We start from the raw sequence: 19529 nt of genomic DNA on the forward strand, positions 1-19529 counted from the left end.
CAGAACTCGAGTTGGAGCAATTTTCCTATGAGGAAGTGGGAAATCTGAAATCTGCAGGCTGTTCTGAGGTCAGTTTATTAATTTGCATGTCTTCTATTGGTTGAGATGCACTGCATACGCCTTCCCCTGGATGTCAGCAAATAGTGAGAATTGGAATGGAGTTGCTGGGCAGATCTGAGGCCTTATAAATGGGCTGGCAACGTGGGGTCCTCTCTTTCCTTCGTTCGCCATGACGCAAGACAGACCTCAGGATGGCGTTCTAGAAAGCTCCTGTTATAGCCCTTAGATATATCCGGCTCTGATTTTATTCGATATAGGTGTTAAAGACATCATAATGTTGTTATTTTAAAACGAGTTATATCAGTTTATATCAGTATATTGCGATTTTCGGGTATTTATTTGTGCTGCGTTCTGGTGAGTTGGGCACGTCTGGGCCACATGGCTAATGTTTACTGCTAATTCCAAAGTTGAAGGCGACAATCTACAACCGAGCAACGATTCTTTTGGACAAAGGACAACTTGCCCAAGATTCTGATGGGAGCTCATCAAAAAGTAAGAACTATTTATGATGTTAATTCGTTGTTCTGTTGAAAAATGTAAAACTCATATTCCGCCATTAATTTCGGTGCGGTCTCGCTTTAACGCACGCTGTATGTCGTAGTAACGTTAATTTTAAAAATCTAACACAGCGATCGCATTAAGAACTAATGTATCTTTCATTTGCTGTCCAACCTGTATTTTTTAGTCAAGTTTATGATTAGTTACTGATTAGATTAGGTGCCTCTCCCAAAGATTTCTCCCGACATATTGTTGGCAGCTTGGCTACTATTCTCATTGTATAACCACGATTTGTGCCGCTAAATATGCACATTTTCGAACAAACTCTATATGTATTGTGTAATATGATGTTATAGGACTGTCATCTGAAGAAGTTTGAGAAGGTTAGTGAAAAAATGTATATATTTTTCTGGTTTAATCGTTATCGCTATTGTTGGCTTGAATCAATGCTGTTGTGTGGTTGGCTATTGTAGTAAGCTAATATAATGCTATATTGTGTTTTCGCTGTAAAACACTTAAAAAATCTGAAATATTGTCTGGATTCACAAGATCTTTGTCTTTCATTTGCTGTACGCTGTGTATTTTTCATAAATGTTTTATGATGAGTATTTAGGTAATTCACGTTGGTCTCTGTAGTTATTCTAGTTGCTTTGGTGAGAGTTGTGATGGTGGCTGCAATGGTAAACTATGATTTATACCTGAAATATGCACATTTTTCTAACAAAACATATGCTATACAATAAATATGTTATCAGACTGTCGTCTGATGAAGTTGTTTCTTGGTTAGTGGCTATTTATATCTTTATTTGGTCGAAATTGTGATAGCTACCTATGCAGGAAAAAAAATGGTGGAGAAAAAAAGTGGTGTCTTTTGCTAACGTGGTTAGCTAATAGATTTACATATTGTGTCTTCCCTGTAAAACATTTTAAAAATCAGAAATGATGGCTGGATTCACAAGATGTGTATCTTTCATCTGGTGTCTTGGACTTGTGATTTAATGATATTTAGTATTTACTTGTGACACTATGCAGGCTATTCTAGTCAGCTTTTTTACTGATGGGGGTGCTCCCGGATCCGGGATTGTGTGCAAGTAGAAGTTAACCAGCATTCTGAATCGTACGCCATCCCATCTGGTTTGCGCTTAGTGGGACTATCATTTGTTTTTAAACAGGACAATGACCCAAAACACCTTCAGGCTGTGTAAGGGCTATTTGACCAAGAAGGAGAGTGATGGAGTGCTGCATCAGATGACCTTGCCTCCACAAACACCTGACCTCAACCCAATTGAGATGGATTGGGATGAGTTGGACTGCAGAGTGAAGGAAAAGCAGCCAACAAGTGCTCAGCATATGTGGGAACTCCTTCAAGACTGTTGGAAAAGCATTTCAGATGAACCTGGTTGAGAGAATGCCAAGAGTGTGCAAAGCTGTCATCAAGGGTGGCTACTTTGAAGAATCTAAAATAGAAAACATATTTTGATTTATTTAACACTTTTTTGGTTACTACATGATTCCGTATGTGTTATTTCATTGTTTTGATGTCTTCATTATTATTCTACAATGTATAAAATAATCAAATGAAGAAAAACCCTTGAATGAGTAGGTATGTCCAAACTTTTGACTGGTACTGTACGAGTGTGTGTGTGTGTGTGATGGTATGCATGTTACCTGTTTCCTCCCAATGAGTCCTGTAGTAGGCGCGTTAGTTTAGAGTCTCTGTAGGGAACATGTCCTCCTTTCTTAGCCTGGTCCCCCAGAGCACTGATCACATTCCCCAAAGCCAGCTAGAACACATACTCATAACCATCATTATCATGTTTCTCAGCACCAATTAAAACACACACATAACATCATCACACACACACACACACACACACACTCAGGGCCAGATTAATGAAGAGGCCCACATGGGGACAGAGAGGCAAAACAAATATTTTTTTTAAACATATCCAGTCACAGGAGCCCACTCTCAACGTTCAAAATACACTAGAGAGCACGATTTAGGCACAGAGGATCAATAGTTTCAAAAGAATTACTGGATTAAAGGGATACTTCAGGATTTTGACAATGGTGCTCTCAATGGTGTATCTGTAGAACGTTTTGAGGATCTGAGGGCCCATGACAAATTTTCTCAGTGTCCCGAGGGGGAAGAGGCATTTTCATGCCCTCTTCACAGCTGTGTTGGTGTGTTTGGACCACGATAGATCCTTAGTGATGTGGACACCAAGAAACTTGATCGTCCGTGATCAAGCCTACCACTGTAGTGTCGTTGGCAAACTTAATGATGGGTGTTGGAGTCGTGCGCGACCACGCAGTCGTGGGTAAACAGGGAGTACAGGAGGGGACTAAGCACACACCCCTGCATGGGCCCCCGTGTTGAGGCTCAGCGTGTCGGATGTGTTGCTGTCTACCTACACCACCCATCAAGAAGTCCAGGATCCAGTTGCAGGGGAAGGTGTTCAGTCCCAGGGTCCTTAGCTTAGTGATGAGCTTGGAGGGCACTATGGTGTTGAATGCTGAGCTGTAGTCAAGGAACAGCATTCTGACGTAGGTGTTCCTATTGTCTGAGTGAGAAAGGGCGGTGTGGAGTACAATAGAGATTGCGGCATCTGTGGATCTGTTGGGGCGGTATACGAATTGGAGTGGGTGCAGGGTGTCTGGGATGATGGTGCTGATGTGAGCCATGACCAGCTTTTCTAAGCATTTCATCAAATCAAATCACATTTTATTGGTCACACACACATGGTTAGCAGATGTTAATGTGAGTGTAGCGAAGGGCTTGTGCTTCTAGTTCCGACAGTGCAGTAATATCTAACAAGTAATCTAACAATAACCCAACAACTACCTAATACACACATCTAAAGGGGTGAATGAGAATATGTACATATAAGTACATGGATGAGCGATGGCCGAGCAGCATAGGCAAGGTGCAGTAGATGGTATAAAATACAGTACATACATGTGATATGAGTATATGTAAACATTATTAAAGTGGCATTATTTAAAGTGGCATTGTTTAAAATGACTAGTGATCCATTTATTTTATTTCACCTTTGTTTAACCAGGTAGGCCAGTTGAGAACAAGTTCTCATTTACAACTACGACCTGGCCAAGATAAAGCATAGCAGTGCGACAAAAACAACAACACATAGTTACACATAAACAAACGTACAGTCAATAACACAAAAGAAAACATAGAAAGACTTATGTACAGTGTTTAAATGTAGAAGTGCAGGGAGGGAGGCAATAAATAGGCCATAGAGGCAAAAATAATTACAATTTAGCATTAATACTGGCGTGATATACAGTTGAAGTCGGAAGTTTAAATACACTTAGGTTGGAGTCATTAAAACTATTTTTACAACCACTCCACACATTTCTTGTTAACAAACTATAGTTTTGGCAAGTCGGTTAGGACATCTACTTTGTGCATGACAAGTAATTTTCCAACATTTGTTAACAGACAGATTATTTCACTAATAATTCACTGTATCACAATTCCAGTGGGTCAGAAGTTTACAAACACTAAGTTGACTGTGCCTTTAAACAGCTTGGAAAATTCCAGAAAATGATGTCATGGCTTCAGAAGCTTCTGAAAAGCTAATTGAAATCCTTTGAGTCAATTGGAGGTGTACCTGTGGATGTATTTCAAGGTCTACCTTCAAACTCAGTGCCTCTTTGCTTTACTTCATAGGAAAATCAAAATAAATCAGCCAAGACCTCAGAAAGAAAATTGTAGACCTCCATAAGTCTGGTTCATCCTTGGGAGCAATTTCCAAAAGCCTGAAAGTACCACGTTCATCTGTACAAACAATAATACGCAAATATAAACACCATGGGACCACGCAGCCGTCATACCGCTCAGGAAGGAGACGCGTTGTGTCTCCTAAAGATTAATGTACTTTGGTGCGAAAAGTGCAAATCAATCCCAGAAAAACAGCAAAGGACCTTGTGAAGACGCTGGAGGAAACAGGTCCAAAAGTATCTATATCCACAGTAAAATGAGTCCTATATCGACATAACCTGAAAGGCCGCTCAGCAAGGAAGAAGCCACTGCTCCAAAACCGCCATAGAAAAGCCAGACTACGGTTTGCAACTGCACATGGAGACAAAGATCATACTTTTTGGAGAAATGTCCTCTGGGATGATCAAAAAAGAAAATTGAACCGTTTGGCCACAATGACCATGGAGGAAAATAAGGGGAGGCTTGCAAGCTGAAGAACACCATCCCAACCGTGAAGCACGGTGGTGACAGCATCATGTTGTGGCGGTGCTTTGCTGCAGGAGGGACTGGTGCACTTCACAAAATAGATGGCATCATGAGGTAGGAATACTATGTGGATATATTGAAGCAACATCTCAAGACATCAGTCAGGAAGTTAAAGCTTGGTCGCAAACAGGTCTTCCAAATGGACAATGAACCCAAGCATACTTGCAAAGTTGTGGCAAAATGGCTTTAGGACAACGAAGTCAATATATTGGAGTGGCCATCACAAAGCCCTGACCTCAATCCTATAAAAAATTTGTGGGCAGAACTGAAAAAGTGTGTGCGAGCAAGGAGGCCTACAAACCTGACTCAGTTACACCAGCTCGGTCAGTAGGAATGCGACAAAATTCTCCCAACGTATTGTGGGAAGCTTGTGGTAGGCTACCCGAAACGTTTGACCCAAGTTAAACAATTTAAAGGCAATGCTACCAAATACTAATTGAATGTATGTAAACTTCTGACCCACTGGGAATGTGATGAAAGAAATAAAAGCTGAAATAATTCACTCTACTGTTATTCTGTCATTTCACATTCTTAAAAAAAAGTGGTAATCCTAACTGACCTAAAACAGGGAATATTTACTTGGATTAAATAGCGGGGTTTTACCTAGCAAAGACTTAAGGATGACCTGGAGCCAGTGGGTTTGGCGACGGATATGTAGTGAGGGCCAGCCAACGAGAGCATACAGGTCGCAGTGGTGGATAGTATATGAGGCTTTGGTGATAAAACGGATGGCACTGTGATAGACTACATCCAGTTTGCTGAGTAGTGTTGGGGGCTATTTTGTAAATGACATCGCCAAAGTCAAGGATCGGTAGGATAGTCAGTTTTACGAGGGTATGTTGGCGGCATGAGTGAAGGAGCCTTTGTTGCGAAATAGGAAGCCGATTCTAGATTTAACTTTGGATTGGAGATCCTTAATGTGAGTCTGGAAGGAGAGTTTACAGTCTAACCAGACACCTAGGTATTTGTAGTTGTCCACATATTCTAGGTCAGAACCATCCAGGGTAGTGATGCTAGTCGGGCATGCGGGTGCGGGCAGCGATCCGTTGAAGAGCATGCACTAGCATTTAAAAGCAGTTGGAGGCCACGGAAGGAGTGTTGTATGGCATTGAAGCTCGTTTGGAGGTTTGTTAGCACAGTGTCCAAAGAAGGGCCAGATGTATACAGAATGGTGTTGCCTGCGTAGAGGTGGATCAGAGAATCACCAGCAGCAAGAGTGACATCCTTGATGTATACAGAAAAAGAGTCGGCCGGAAAAGAGTCGGCCTGTTTATTAAAGTGTCCTGTGATTGTGTCTCAATATAGTATATACATGTGATATGAGCAATGTAAGATATATAAACATTATTACAGTGGCATAAAAGAACGCGAAGCAAGGTGACCATCTCTGTGGGCGCCATCTTAAATCATGGCTACAGATGTGAGTGCTATGGGGCGATAGTCATTTAGATAGGTCACTTTGGCAGTCTTGGGCACAGGGACTATTGTGGTCTGCTTGAAAAGTGTAGCTAATATAGACTGGGTCAGGGATAGGTTGACAATGTCAGTGAAGACACTTGACAGCTGGTCAGCACATGCTCTGAGTATGCGTCCTGGTAGTCCATCAGGCCATGCAGCCTTGTGAAGGTTAATCTGTTTAAAGGTCTAACTCACATCAGCTACGGAGAGCATGATCACACAGTCGTCCGGAACAGCTGGTGCTCTCACGCATTGTTCAGTTTTGCTTGCCTTGAAGCGAGCATAGAAGGCATTTAGCTCGTCTGGTAGGCTCTAGTCACTAAGCAGCTCATGGATGGGCTTCCCTTTGTAATCCATGATAGTTTGCAAGCACTACCACATCCGACGAGAGTCAGAGCCGGTATTGTAGGATTCGATCTTAGTCCTGTATTGACGCTTTGCCTGTTTGATGATTTGTCGGAGGGCGTAGTGGGATTTCTTATAAGCGTACGGGTTAGTGTCCCGCTCCTTGGAAGTGGCAGCACGCGCACACACACACACAAACACACAAACACACTCCTCACCAGTCCACAGTTGATGGATATGCCCTCCCGTGCCCGTTCTCCCGTTGCTCCGGTGCGTTTGAGTCTCTCTGATCCAGCTAGGTCCACAAAGTGAAACTTGGCCATCAGAGTCTCATACTCAGGCTTGGTAATAGATTCTCCATCTCCACCAACCCCATTCACCTCTCCGTTCACCTCCCCAGTCACACCTCCATGTACACCTCCGTTCACCTCCCCAATCACACCTCCATTTACACCTCCGTTCACCTCCCCATTCTCCTGGAGAGAGAGAGAGACGGATAGAGAGGCAACAATCAGTGAACAATTATCAGCAAACACTTCATTCAAACTTTTAAATGATTTGTATTACTGTCATTAATTGACTTGTCACTCGGTCTGATACGTTCATCTTTCTCCTCTTCACTCCTCTTTAACCCTCTTCTACCTTTATTTATTCTCTTTGCGTCTCTCCCTCAGTAAATACATCTACAGTGCCTATAGAAAGTCTACACTACCTTTAAAGATGTGCACCTTTTGTTGCCTTATAGCCTGGAATTAAAATTCATTAAAATAGTTTTTTCCCCCCATTGATCTACACATCCTACTCCACAACTTCCAAGTGAAAAAAACGAGTCCAGGTTTTCTTTAGAAAATCAAAACAGAAATATCTTGGTTGGATAAGTGTCCAACTCCCTTGTAATAGTAATCCTAAATTAGCTCAGGTGTAACCAATCACCTTCAAAATCACACACCAAGTTAATTGGCCTCCACCTGTGTTAAATTGTAGTGATTCACATGATTTCGGGATGAATTCAGCAGTTCCTGTAGGTTTCCCTCTGCTGGGTAGTGAATTGCAAAGCAAAAACTCAACCTTGAGCACAAAGGAGCTTTCAAAGGAAATCCGGGACCAAGTTCTGGAAAGGCACAGATCAGGGGATAGGTATAAAAAGATTTCAAAGGCCTTGAATATCCCTTAGAGCACAGTCAAGACAATTGTTAAGAAGTGGAAAGGGTATGGCACCACCAATACCCTGCCTAGCTGAGGCCGTCCCTCCAAACTGGATGACGGAGCAAGTAGGAGACTGATTAGAGAGGTTACCAAGAGTCCAATGGAAACTTTCAAAGAGCTCCAGGCTTTTAAGGCTAAGACTGGTCAAAGTGTGCATGTGACAACAATATCCCAAGCACTCCACAAATGTTGCATGTATGGTAGCGTGGCAAGAAGGAAGCCATTACTCAAGAAAGCCCACCTGGAATCGCATTTGAAGTATGCAAAAAAAATCTTGATTCTGTAGCCATGTGGCAAAAAGTGTAGTGTTCTGACGAAACAAAAATGTAACTGTTTAGCCTGAATGTAAAGCGATAGGTTTGGAGCAAACGCAACACATCACCCAAAGAACACTCATCCCTACTGTGAAGCATGGTGGTGGCAGCATCATGTTGTGGGGATGTTTCTCATCGTCAGGGAATTAGCAGGATAGAAGGGGAAATGAATGGAGCAATGTACAGAAAGTCCTAGAGGAAAACCTGCTGCACTCTGCAAGAAAGCTGAAACTGGGACAGAATTTCACCTTTCAGCATGACAACAACCCAATGCACACGGCCAAAGCTACAGTGGAGTGGCTAAGGAATAAAAAGGTAAATGTGACCCGTTTCACAGGAGAGCCATTTGAACGTAAAAAAAAGTTTTTTGCAAAATGCTTTTTTTAGCAGAAATGCCTTCTCGAACATGTAAACTTTCATGTGCCTTAATAACAAACTTCTATGCCATCTGTAAATACGAATAAAGTTGTTAAATTACGAGCATAGTTGCTTAAGCCAAACCTGCTAGCCATGATTGGCTGAGATAATGAGTGGGCTGGACATGCCGAGAGATGATTTTCAGATTGGTCTGCGGTGTAGCATCTTGTGTCTATAAAATGAGCTGCTCATTATACGTACATAATCCTTTCTACTGCATTTTTTTTGAAAAATATAAAGTTAGCCATGGGGAACTACAAATATGTTGCTGCTGCCCTGAATTTATCAGGCGCTATCGACAAAGTTCAGTGGGAAAAAGTTGTGATGGATTACTTTCTGGAGGACGTTTGTGCCATGCTGGCTCTCTCGGACTCTGAAAAATGAATCAGACGATGAGGAAATCCCTGATTTAGGTAAAAACATTTTCATTGAAGACATTGTAGAGTCTTCTGATGACAGTGATGGGGAAGAAACGGCGATCAACGTGTATCAACTTGGTGTAACGGTAGTGATGTTTTCTCAGAATGACATTTCGCATTGCTATCACTGTTAATATAGCATTTTTTTTCACAATTTAAAAAAAAAATCCTATGGTGTGTAGATACGTTAAAAAATATATATATTTAAATGCATGAAACTGAGGCACTGACACAACAAAATGTGAAAAAAAGTTCAAGGGGGTGTAGATTTTCTATAAGCACTGTATCTACCCTCTCTGATCCATAACTCTCCTCCCTCCTCTCCCTCCAACCCTACCTCAGTTTGTTGACAGACTCTCATCTGACAGAGGTTGATGGTGAAGATGGCGTGAGATCTGGAACTAGATGCGTTCATCTGGGTACTGGCCGTGGTACGAGACAACGCTCCCAGCTTCAGACACTGTAACAGCTGTAATACACAAACTGTTAGTACTGTACACACTAGGGCTGGGTAACACATCAACTTTGAATGTATGTTTAAGCGCAATATTCCAAATGACTGTTTTGCAAAAACGTAGTTTTTATTAAATGTTTCGTTTTTTTACGAGCATTTATGTCTGTTTTTTGGCATGTTATCTTCTTGATCTCCTTCGCTCCTTCTGCTGTGACGGTGTACCTTCCCGTTTACACACACACACACACACACACACACACACACACACACACACACACACACACACACACACACACACACACACACACACACACACACACACACACACACACACACACACACACACACACACACACACACAAAGCCCCTACCACACACACCAAGCCGCTCCCCCCGCCACTCGCAATAACAAAGATGAGAGATCACTTTTTTCCTCTCTGACAGGCAGTTTCAACTCGCTATTTGCATTTGAAGTTTGTCCATATGACCGATTCTGGACCACCGAAACACATTGAGAAATAATTTTACTGTGGTAGAGAAGTTAACCTTTCTAATGAGACCCTTTTTATGTCTCAACTCCTCAAATTGTGAGCAGAGAAGACACTACTAAAAAAAAGGAGTATCAATGAACATTGATTCTGGAAAATGTGTGCTCCTTTTGTTGCACGCGGCACTATGTACTGCTAGCAGCATTTAAGCCAAAGACTGTTATACTAGCTGTCTAGTCTGTGTTTTATGAATGTGCAATAAGCATAAGACACAATTATATAAGGAATTGACAACTTGTTCTCATTCTGAGAAATAAGTTAGCAAATAGATTCAAGTTAGCTAAACTTGAAATATACAGATTAGCTGGCTACTCACTAGCACGTGGGCTTGTGTTTGAGAGATTGTTTGAGACCTGTGTTCATTTTATATAATGCCTGCTACAAGATTTTTGTCATTATTAGGGAATGTGCATTGTGCATGTTTCTGGATAAATTTGTAACAAAAAGGGCATTTTCATAGACAGACTTGAAAGCCAGATCCAAAAATAAAAACCAGGTAAAACAATTTTGATAAAATAATTGGTGGGTCTTATGGTTGTGGAAGGCTTATATTTAGCCTAGGTATAATTTCACAAGCACTGAATTCATTAGGTTATTGCTGGCTGTTTGAAATGCAGTGTATTTCACCTTTTACTGTACAACAAAGATTATTTTGAGAATATAATTTTTTTAAATCAAGATATACAGTATATCGTGAATCGCCCATATCGTGAATTTGGCCATATCGCCCAGTCATTGCGCACACACACACACTGTTAGCACTGTACACACACACACACACACACACACACACACACACACACACACACACACACACACACACACACACACACACACACACACCTCTTCCTCTGAGTTGACAAGTCGTGAGGTGACTCCGGTGGTGTAGATGGAGCCGCTGCCGTCCTCGTGGATCTTAATATTAGACTTCCTGCTCTTACAGTCTGGGTCTCTGGCTCCGTCAAACAGATCTAGGATCTCCTCATTGTACAGCTGGAATACACGCACACACGTACATTATATACACACACACACACACAGTAGACGGTGAGCAATGAAGGGGCAAGGATCAAATGGTGTACTACATAACCTCTGACCTTTAGGAAGCAATAAGGTTAAAGGTTGTGAGAGGTCAAGAGTCACCTCAGAAGTTCCCACTTCACAGGAAACACACACACACACACACACACACACACACACACACACACACACACACACATACATTAACCCTGACCAACGTCTTTTTATCATCAGTACTGATAACCCAATGACCAGACAAACAGCCTACAGCTGAACTAACGACAGACACACTTAACAAGCATGGCTACCACAGCATTCTGCAGCGATACGTCATCCCATCTGGTTTGCGCTTAGTGGGACTATCATTTGTTTTTCAACAGGACAATGACCCAAAACACATCCAGGCTGTGTAAGGGCTATTTGACCAAGGAGAGTGATGGAGTGCTGCATAAGATGACATGGCCTCCACAATCACCCAACCTCAACCCAATTGAGATGGTTTGGGATGAGTTGGACTGCAGATTGAATAAAAAGCAGCCAACAAGTGCTCAGCATATGTGGGAACTCCTTCAAGAATGTTGGAAAAGCATTCCAGGTATCTCATGAAGCTGGTTGAGAGAATGCCAAGAGTGTGCAAAGCTGTCATCAAGTATAAAATATATTTTGATTTGTTTAACACTTTATTGGTTACTACATGATTCCATATGTGTTATTTCATAGTTTCGATGTCTTCACTATGATTCTACATTGTAAAAAATTAAAAATAAACCTTGAATGAGTCGGTGTGTCCAAACTTTTGACTGGTATTGTACATATACTGTATATCAAACATTACTTCACTACAAGCCTGACACCCGAGTGTGTACCAGGCACCTCTTGCTAAGGCCAGTTGATGTCAATGACACATATAAGCTCATGTCTCCCAAATGTCTGTCTGTCTGTCCATATTATCATTCTGGGTAACGTCACAGCTAATGACCAACATCAGATCCAGGATCCTGTTTCCTGTTTCAGCTGTCATCACAATGTCACTTCCTGTAGCTTCACCAGGGCTGATCCCTGCATCCCCTTCACATCTGGTTAAAGTTCATATTACCTCACACACACAAAATGAACACAAACATGCACACACTCAATCAAAGGCAAGAACGACAAATGACAACATAAAATGCGTCCCTGGAGGACAATATTTTATTCTAGAGAGCTTTTCATCCCCTCTGAACTGGATGGGTGGCCCAAGTAACTGGGTGTTTCTTTTGTGTCTGTGTGTGGGTGTGCGTGCTTGCATGTGTGTTTATGTGTGTGTGCGTCTGTCTGTCTGTGTGTGCGTGTGTCTGTCTGTGCGTGTGTGTCTGTGTGTGCGTGTGTGTCTGTGTGTGCGTATGTCTGTTTGTGTGTGTGTATATGTCTGTGTGTATATATGTCTGTGTGTGTATATGTCTGTGTGTGTATATGTCTGTATGCGTGAGCATGTATATGTGTGTATGCGTGAGCGTGTCTGTGTGTGTCTGTGTTTGTGTGCGTTCATGTGTGTGTGTGTGCGTTCATATGTCTGTGTGTGTGCTCATGTGTCTGTGTGAGCGCTCATGTGTCTGTGTGAGCGCTCATGTGTCTGTGTGAGCGCTCATGTGTGTGTGTGTGTGTGTGTGTGTGTGTGTGTGTGTGTGTGTGTGTGTCTGTGTGAGCGCTCATGTGTCTGTGTGAGCGCTCATGTGTCTGTGTGAGCGCTCATGTGTCTGTGTGAGCGCTCATGTGTCTGTGTGTGCGTGTTCATGTGTCTGTGTGTGCGCTCATCTGTCTGTGTGTGCGCTCATGTGTCTGTGTGTGCGCTCATGTGTCTGTGTGTGCGCTCATGTGTCTGTGTGTGCGCTCATGTGTCTGTGTGTGCGCTCATGTGTCTGTGTGTGCGCTCATGTGTCTGTGTGTGCGCTCATGTGTCTGTCTGTCTGTCTGTCTGTCTGTGTGCGTGTTTCTGTGTGTGCATGATACAATATCCCACTCTAGGGGCTACTGCTGCTGCTACTGCGTGTGTTCGAGGGTGCCTGCCTACTGTATGTGTGTACGTCCTTACCTCTAGGAACTGTGCACTGACTTTAAACTCTGGAGGGTGTGTGCCCTGCTGCTGGGCCTGTGTCTTCCTCTCCTGGATGCCCAGGAACAGCTGACGAATGGCCCGCGGGATGATACCCTGGTCCTTCTCCTGCACGTTCATGTCAAACCCTGTCCCCATGGTATGGGTCTTCCCTGAGCCTGTCTGTAACAGAGAGAGAGAGAGACACACACACATTATTTATAACGTAGTCAAATTAAGGTCAGTTTTATTGCTTCTTTAATCAGAACAACAGTTTTCCGCTGTGCAAACATAATTCCAGAAGAGTTTTCTAATGATCAATTTGTAACGGTCCTGACCTGTTTTATGTTGTTTTTGTATGTGTTTAGGTCAGGGCATGTGTTTTGGGTGGGCAGTCTATGTTATCTGTTTCTATGTTGGTTTTGGGTTGCCTGGTATGGCTCTTAATTAGAGGCAGGTGGTTTGCGTTTTCCTCTAATTAAGAGTCATATTTAGGTAGGGCGTTCTCACTGTTTGTTTGTGGGTGATTGTCTTCCGTATCTGTGTTATGTCTTGCACCATACGGGACTGTTCGGTTGTTCGTGTCGTTTCGATGTAGTCTGTTCCTGTCCGTAAGTGTTACGTTTAGTTATGTAAGTTTATGTTCAGGTTTCGTCTACTTCGTTTTCTTGTTTTGTATTTTTGAAAGTGTTTTGTTTTTTCGTGTTGCCATCATAGTTTTTTTCAAATAAATAGATGGCTTATTTCCCTACTGCTGCATTTTGGTCTGATGATCCTTCTCTCCTCTCCTCGTCCGAGGATGAGGAGAGCGAAAGCCCTTACACAATTAGCCTTTTAAAATGATAAACGTGGTTTTGCCATTGGAACACAGGAGTGATGGTTGCTGATAATGGGCCTATGTAGATATTGCATTTTTTTTTTTTAACAGCCGTTTCCAGCTACAATAACATTAACAATGTCTACACTGTATTTCTGATCAATTTTATGTTATTTTAATGACAGAAAATGTGCATTTCTTTCAAAAACAAGGACATTTCTAAGTGACCCCAAACTTTTGAACGGTAGTGTATATATAAAATATACGTACACACACACACACACATATCTTAAAAAAAAAATAATAATCCTTTATTACCATCCAACCCTACCACCCCTCCTCCAATTAAGGTATTAAGGTACCATCTCTCAAAAAAAGATTTGAATCTAGAGCCGTCTCTATACTACAAACGTATATTTCCTGGGACTAGTATGTATCATCAAAGTAATAGAGTGTAAAGAGGCCTGTGTGTATGCACATCTGAGAGTGTGTGTCTGTGTCTGTCTCTCTCTCGTAGTACCTGTCCGTAGGCAAACACCGTAGCGTTGTATCCGTCGAAACAGCCCTCGATGAGTTTGTGGACGCAGGCAGCATAGATCTGCTGCTGGACTGAGTCGATGTCGAACACAAAGTCGTACGTGAAGGCCTTGTCTTTACCCAGCAACATCTGGGGCTCCCCGGGCGTGACCAGCGTACACACGTGACAGCCCTCAATCTTCTCCTTTGCCATCTGGGGACGGATCCTTCAAACACAGGAGAGAAGAGAGACACGAGGTCAGCGAGGGGTTAAAACAGTGGTCGTCGTGGTCAATCTACGGTTAAAAGTTGAAAACGTTGTTCCATAAGAATCAGGGATTCAAACTGCAGAGGGCCCTGAAAGGGGGCCCTGCACTGAAACATGCAACTAAAAAATCCCTGCTAGGGTTAAATGCAGGTTTGAACTAATTCAACAACAAAGAATATGATCTACATGATCAGTCTCTGTGTGTAAAATAAAAAGTGGGTAATGTGAACCTAACCTAACCTAAAGCAATCCAATGGTATTTGTTGCCTCGACTTTACTGCAAATGACACTCAGGTTTTGAGAGAAATAACAATACACTAATACTGCAGTTAGCCATGACAGCCTTTATAATAGAACGCTTGTATAAGCACTAAATATTGCACTTAAAGTAGAAAACATGTTAAAGTAGAAATAGAATGAAACAAACAGGCATTCTATTTTTGCTCTATTATAGTGGCCACTATAGTAGACATCGATCAAGTGCACAAGGCTACATGTGTGCAAAAATAACTTTCAGAGTAACAAATGTAATAATCCCCCTTCACTCACACAAGTGTTATAGGAAAGTTCAACACAAAAGCAATATCTTTGGGCTACACTGCACATGGTTACATTGTTACACTTTCTGCCTGGCCTGGGGACATCTGTTCTACAATGTGCCAGCAGAGCATGATACCTTTGTTAGCATAATTGATCTCTTTCAGGCAGAGAGTACACCTGGCATACCCCCTTTTTACCCGCTGTATTGAACAGTGAGGAAGGGGGGAAGTGTGTGGTGTTCCTTTCACTTCTATAGTGGCATCCGGTTTAAGTGTTTGCTCCAAAGTATTGAATCCAGTATTTTGCCAAACCCGCATCACTCGTTCGCTTACAGCCCCCCCCCCAAAAAAAATAACATGTCTCATCGGATCTACACAGGTCACATATTTTGGATTCAAAACAGCGAATTTCGCAGAAAAGGTGACTCGTTCGCATCCCTGAACAATAGAGAACAGGAGAGACACACTGTCAACTAGGGGTTCAAATAAGGTCATTATTCAAATACAGAAGAGGTATGGTCAATGAAATGGTAAGATGTTGGTACTTTGTTATATAAAACACACTTGGGAGCATTCCAACGAGCTATTACTGAGAATGAGCCTCAAAAAAATTGTTGAGGGACTTGAAATGAACTAGATAATGTGGAGTGCAGATCATTAGCTAATCATTGTAGTCTGGTAAAATCCACGACCAAGCAAAATCAGCAGTGTATCTCCCCCACTAACCTCCTAACCCCCCCTCGGGAGGTAATCCTCCCACACACACAGAAACTCCCCCCTATAGAGATAAGCCCCCCCCCCACTGAGACCACACCAGTGTCTCTCTCCCATGTTCTCTCCATATGAGCAGCTGCACACACTCATCAATTCACACATGTGCCCTCACACACACACACACAGTCTTGTACAACTAACCTTGTGGGGACACACAATTCAGTCCCATTCAAAATCCTATTTACCCTAACACGAGCCCATACCCTTACCCTAACCCGAATACCTAACCTCTAACCCTAAAAAAAACCCAACCCTAGCTCCTAACACTAATCATAACCTTAACCCTGAACACAAACAAAAAACAGAGACCACACTTATCACCCCATACTATACTTTAATCTGAAACATGATAATACAAAAAGAACCATGCCCACCACACACACACACATACACACACACACACACACACACACACACACACACACACACACACAGACACACACACAGACACACACACAGACACACACACAGACACCTTCCCCCAGTGCTGACTGCAGCAGTTTGTTGAGGCTGAGGGCTCAGAAGACTGGCCTACAGACCTGCATTAGGGAGAGAGGATTACTAAGTACAGTACCAATCAAAGGTTTTTACGAACTAACTACTACTACTACTATTTTACTATTTTCTACATTGTAGAATAATAGTGAAGAGCGTGCAAAGCTGTCATCAAGGCAAAGGGTGGCTACTTTGAAGAATCTCAAGTATAAAATCTATTTTGATTTGTTCAACCCTTTTTTTGGTTACTACATGATTCCATATATGTTATTTCATAGCTGAGATGTCTTCACTATTATTCTACAATGTAGAAAACAGTCAAAAAAATAAAGAAAAACCATGGAATGAGGAGGTGTGTCCAAACGTTTATCTGGTACTGCAGTTGCATTAACAAACATTTAAAAAAACACGTCACGTTCAAATACACTACCTCCGATATATTTACATGCATTGGCAGGCCTATGAGTAGAACTCTCGAGAAGACAAAGGGGAAGCTGCACATTCAGAGACTGAACAGCGCGGCTCTTACGGCCCTGCTGCCATTGAAACCCGTCCTGTGTCTTTCTAGAGTATCTCGTTCTAAAACGGTATCTGGATAGTTTGACGCTGACTGCTTACAAAGTACTGCAAGGATGTAGATGTGTTACGTTGTGACCACGTAACACAACGCCAGGAGCGTTGGCGATACAGCTGTGGACGTGAAAGCCTTGCTCTCCTTGCTTTCTCTCTCGCTCACGTTATTTTCTCCAGCCATCTCTCTCCTTTCATCTCTGTCCATCTCCTCCTGTTTTTATCTGCCCTTGGAGACCCCCCATCTGATAATAGTCAGAACATTCTGCGGTGCTCACTGAGCACTCAACCACAACGGGTTGGATTTGGTTGTAAATTAGAACCTTTTTTAATTAACTTCTGAAAGTCAAAGCAGCAGTAGGTCAGAGAACACAACAGACAAGACGCTGGAGAGTTTAGTCACCAGAACAGACATCCCCTATTCTCTCTCTATTCCATCTCTCCTGTATGACTGCATCTCTCTCTCTCTATTCCATCTCTCCTGTATGACTGCATCTCTCTCTCTCTATTCCATCTCTCCTGTATGACTGCATCTCTCTCTCTCTATTCCATCTCTCCTGTATGACTGCATCTCTCTCTCTCTATTCCAGCTCTCCTGTATGACTGCATCTCTCTCTCTCTATTCCATCTCTCCTGTATGACTGCATCTCTCTCTCTATTCCATCTCTCCTGTATGACTGCATCTCTCTCTCTCTATTGCATCTCTCCTGTATGACTGCATCTATGTCTCTCTATTCCATCTCTCCTGTATGACTGCATCTCTCTCTCTCTATTGCATCTCTCCTGTATGACTGCATCTATGTCTCTCTATTCCATCTCTCCTGCATGACTGCATCTCTCTCTCTCTATTCCATCTCTCCTGTATGACTGCATCTCTCTCTCTCTATTCCATCTCTCCTGTATGACTGCATCTCTCTCTCTCTATTCCATCTCTCCTGTATGACTGCATCTCTGTCTCTCTCTATTCCATCTCTCCTGTATGACTGCATCTCTGTCTCTCTCTATTCCATCTCTCCTGTATGACTGCATCTCTGTCTCTCTCCATTCTATCTCTCCTGTATGACTGCATCTCTGTCTCTCTCCATTCCATCTCTCCTGTATGACTGCATCTCTCTCTCTCTCCATTCTCTCTCCTGTATGACTGCATCTCTCTCTCTCTCTATTCCATCTCTCCTGTATGACTGCATCTCTCTCTCTCTATTCCATCTCTCCTGTATGACTGCATCTCTCTCTCTCTATTGCATCTCTCCTGTATGACTGCATCTCTCTCTCTCTATTCCATCTCTCCTGTATGACTGCATCTCTCTCTCTATTCCATCTCTCCTGTATGACTGCATCTCTCTCTCTCTATTCCATCTCTCCTGTATGACTGCATCTCTCTCTCTCTATTCCATCTCTCCTGTATGACTGCATCTCTCTCTCTCTATTCCATCTCTCCTGTATGACTGCATCTCTGTCTCTCTCCATTCCATCTCTCCTGTATGACTGCATCTCTGTCTCTCTCTATTCCAGCTCTCCTGTATGACTGCATCTCTCTCTCTCTATTCGATCTCTCCTGTATGACTGCATCTCTCTCTCTCTATTCGATCTCTCCTGTATGACTGCATCTCTCTCTCTCTATTCGATCTCTCCTGTATGACTGCATCTCTCTCTCTCTATTCCATCTCTCCTGTATGACTGCATCTCTCTTTCTCTATTCCATCTCTCCTGTATGACTGCATCTCTCTTTCTCTATTCCATCTCTCCTGTATGACTGCATCTCTCTCTCTATTCCAGCTCTCCTGTATGACTGCATCTCTCTCTCTATTCCATCTCTCCTGTATGACTGCATCTCTCTCTCTATTCCATCTCTCCTGTATGACTGCATCTCTCTCTCTATTCCATCTCTCCTGTATGACTGCATCTCTCTCTCTCTATTCCATCTCTCCTGTATGACTGCATCTCTCTCTCTCTATTCCATCTCTCCTGTATGACTGCATCTCTCTCTCTCTATTCCATCTCTCCTGTATGACTGCATCTCTCTCTCTCTATTCCATCTCTCCTGTATGACTGCATCTCTCTCTCTCTATTCCATCTCTCCTGTATGACTGCATCTCTCTCTCTCTATTCCATCTCTCCTGTATGACTGCATCTCTCTCTCTCTATTCCATCTCTCTTGTATGACTGCATCTCTCTCTCTATTCCATCTCTCCTGTATGACTGCATCTCTCTCTCTCTATTCCATCTCTCCTGTATGACTGCATCTCTCTCTCTATTCCATCTCTCCTGTATGACTGCATCTCTCTCTCTCTATTCCATCTCTCCTGTATGACTGCATCTCTCTCTCTCTATTCCAGCTCTCCTGTATGACTGCATCTCTCTCTCTCTGGCTTTATTGGCATGGGAAACATGAGAAGGAACACATTTAACATAAACAAAACAAAAAATGAAATTAATAGTAAATATTCTACTCAAAAATTATTATTTTTTT

General features: G+C 42.5%; 1 protein-coding gene across 4 annotated transcripts in view; it reads right to left on the reverse strand.

Annotated features, from left to right (window-relative positions):
* Positions 1-19529, reverse strand: part of LOC129814860 (kinesin-like protein KIF21B) — a 107423-nt gene that overhangs the window by 38506 nt on the left and 49388 nt on the right. For all 4 annotated transcript variants that reach the window (XM_055867962.1, XM_055867960.1, XM_055867961.1 and 1 more), the window contains exons 2-7: positions 14418-14640; positions 13081-13263; positions 10833-10982; positions 9325-9456; positions 6850-7107; positions 2227-2342 (exon numbers count right to left, since the gene is read on the reverse strand). In XM_055867962.1, coding sequence (XP_055723937.1) covers positions 2227-2342; positions 6850-7107; positions 9325-9456; positions 10833-10982; positions 13081-13263; positions 14418-14640 — 1062 coding nt within the window. The remainder of the gene's footprint in view (positions 1-2226; positions 2343-6849; positions 7108-9324; positions 9457-10832; positions 10983-13080; positions 13264-14417; positions 14641-19529) is intronic.

This window comes from Salvelinus fontinalis, chromosome 18, assembly GCF_029448725.1.
Source record: "Salvelinus fontinalis isolate EN_2023a chromosome 18, ASM2944872v1, whole genome shotgun sequence".
In the NCBI taxonomy this organism is placed as follows: Eukaryota; Metazoa; Chordata; class Actinopteri; order Salmoniformes; family Salmonidae; genus Salvelinus; species Salvelinus fontinalis.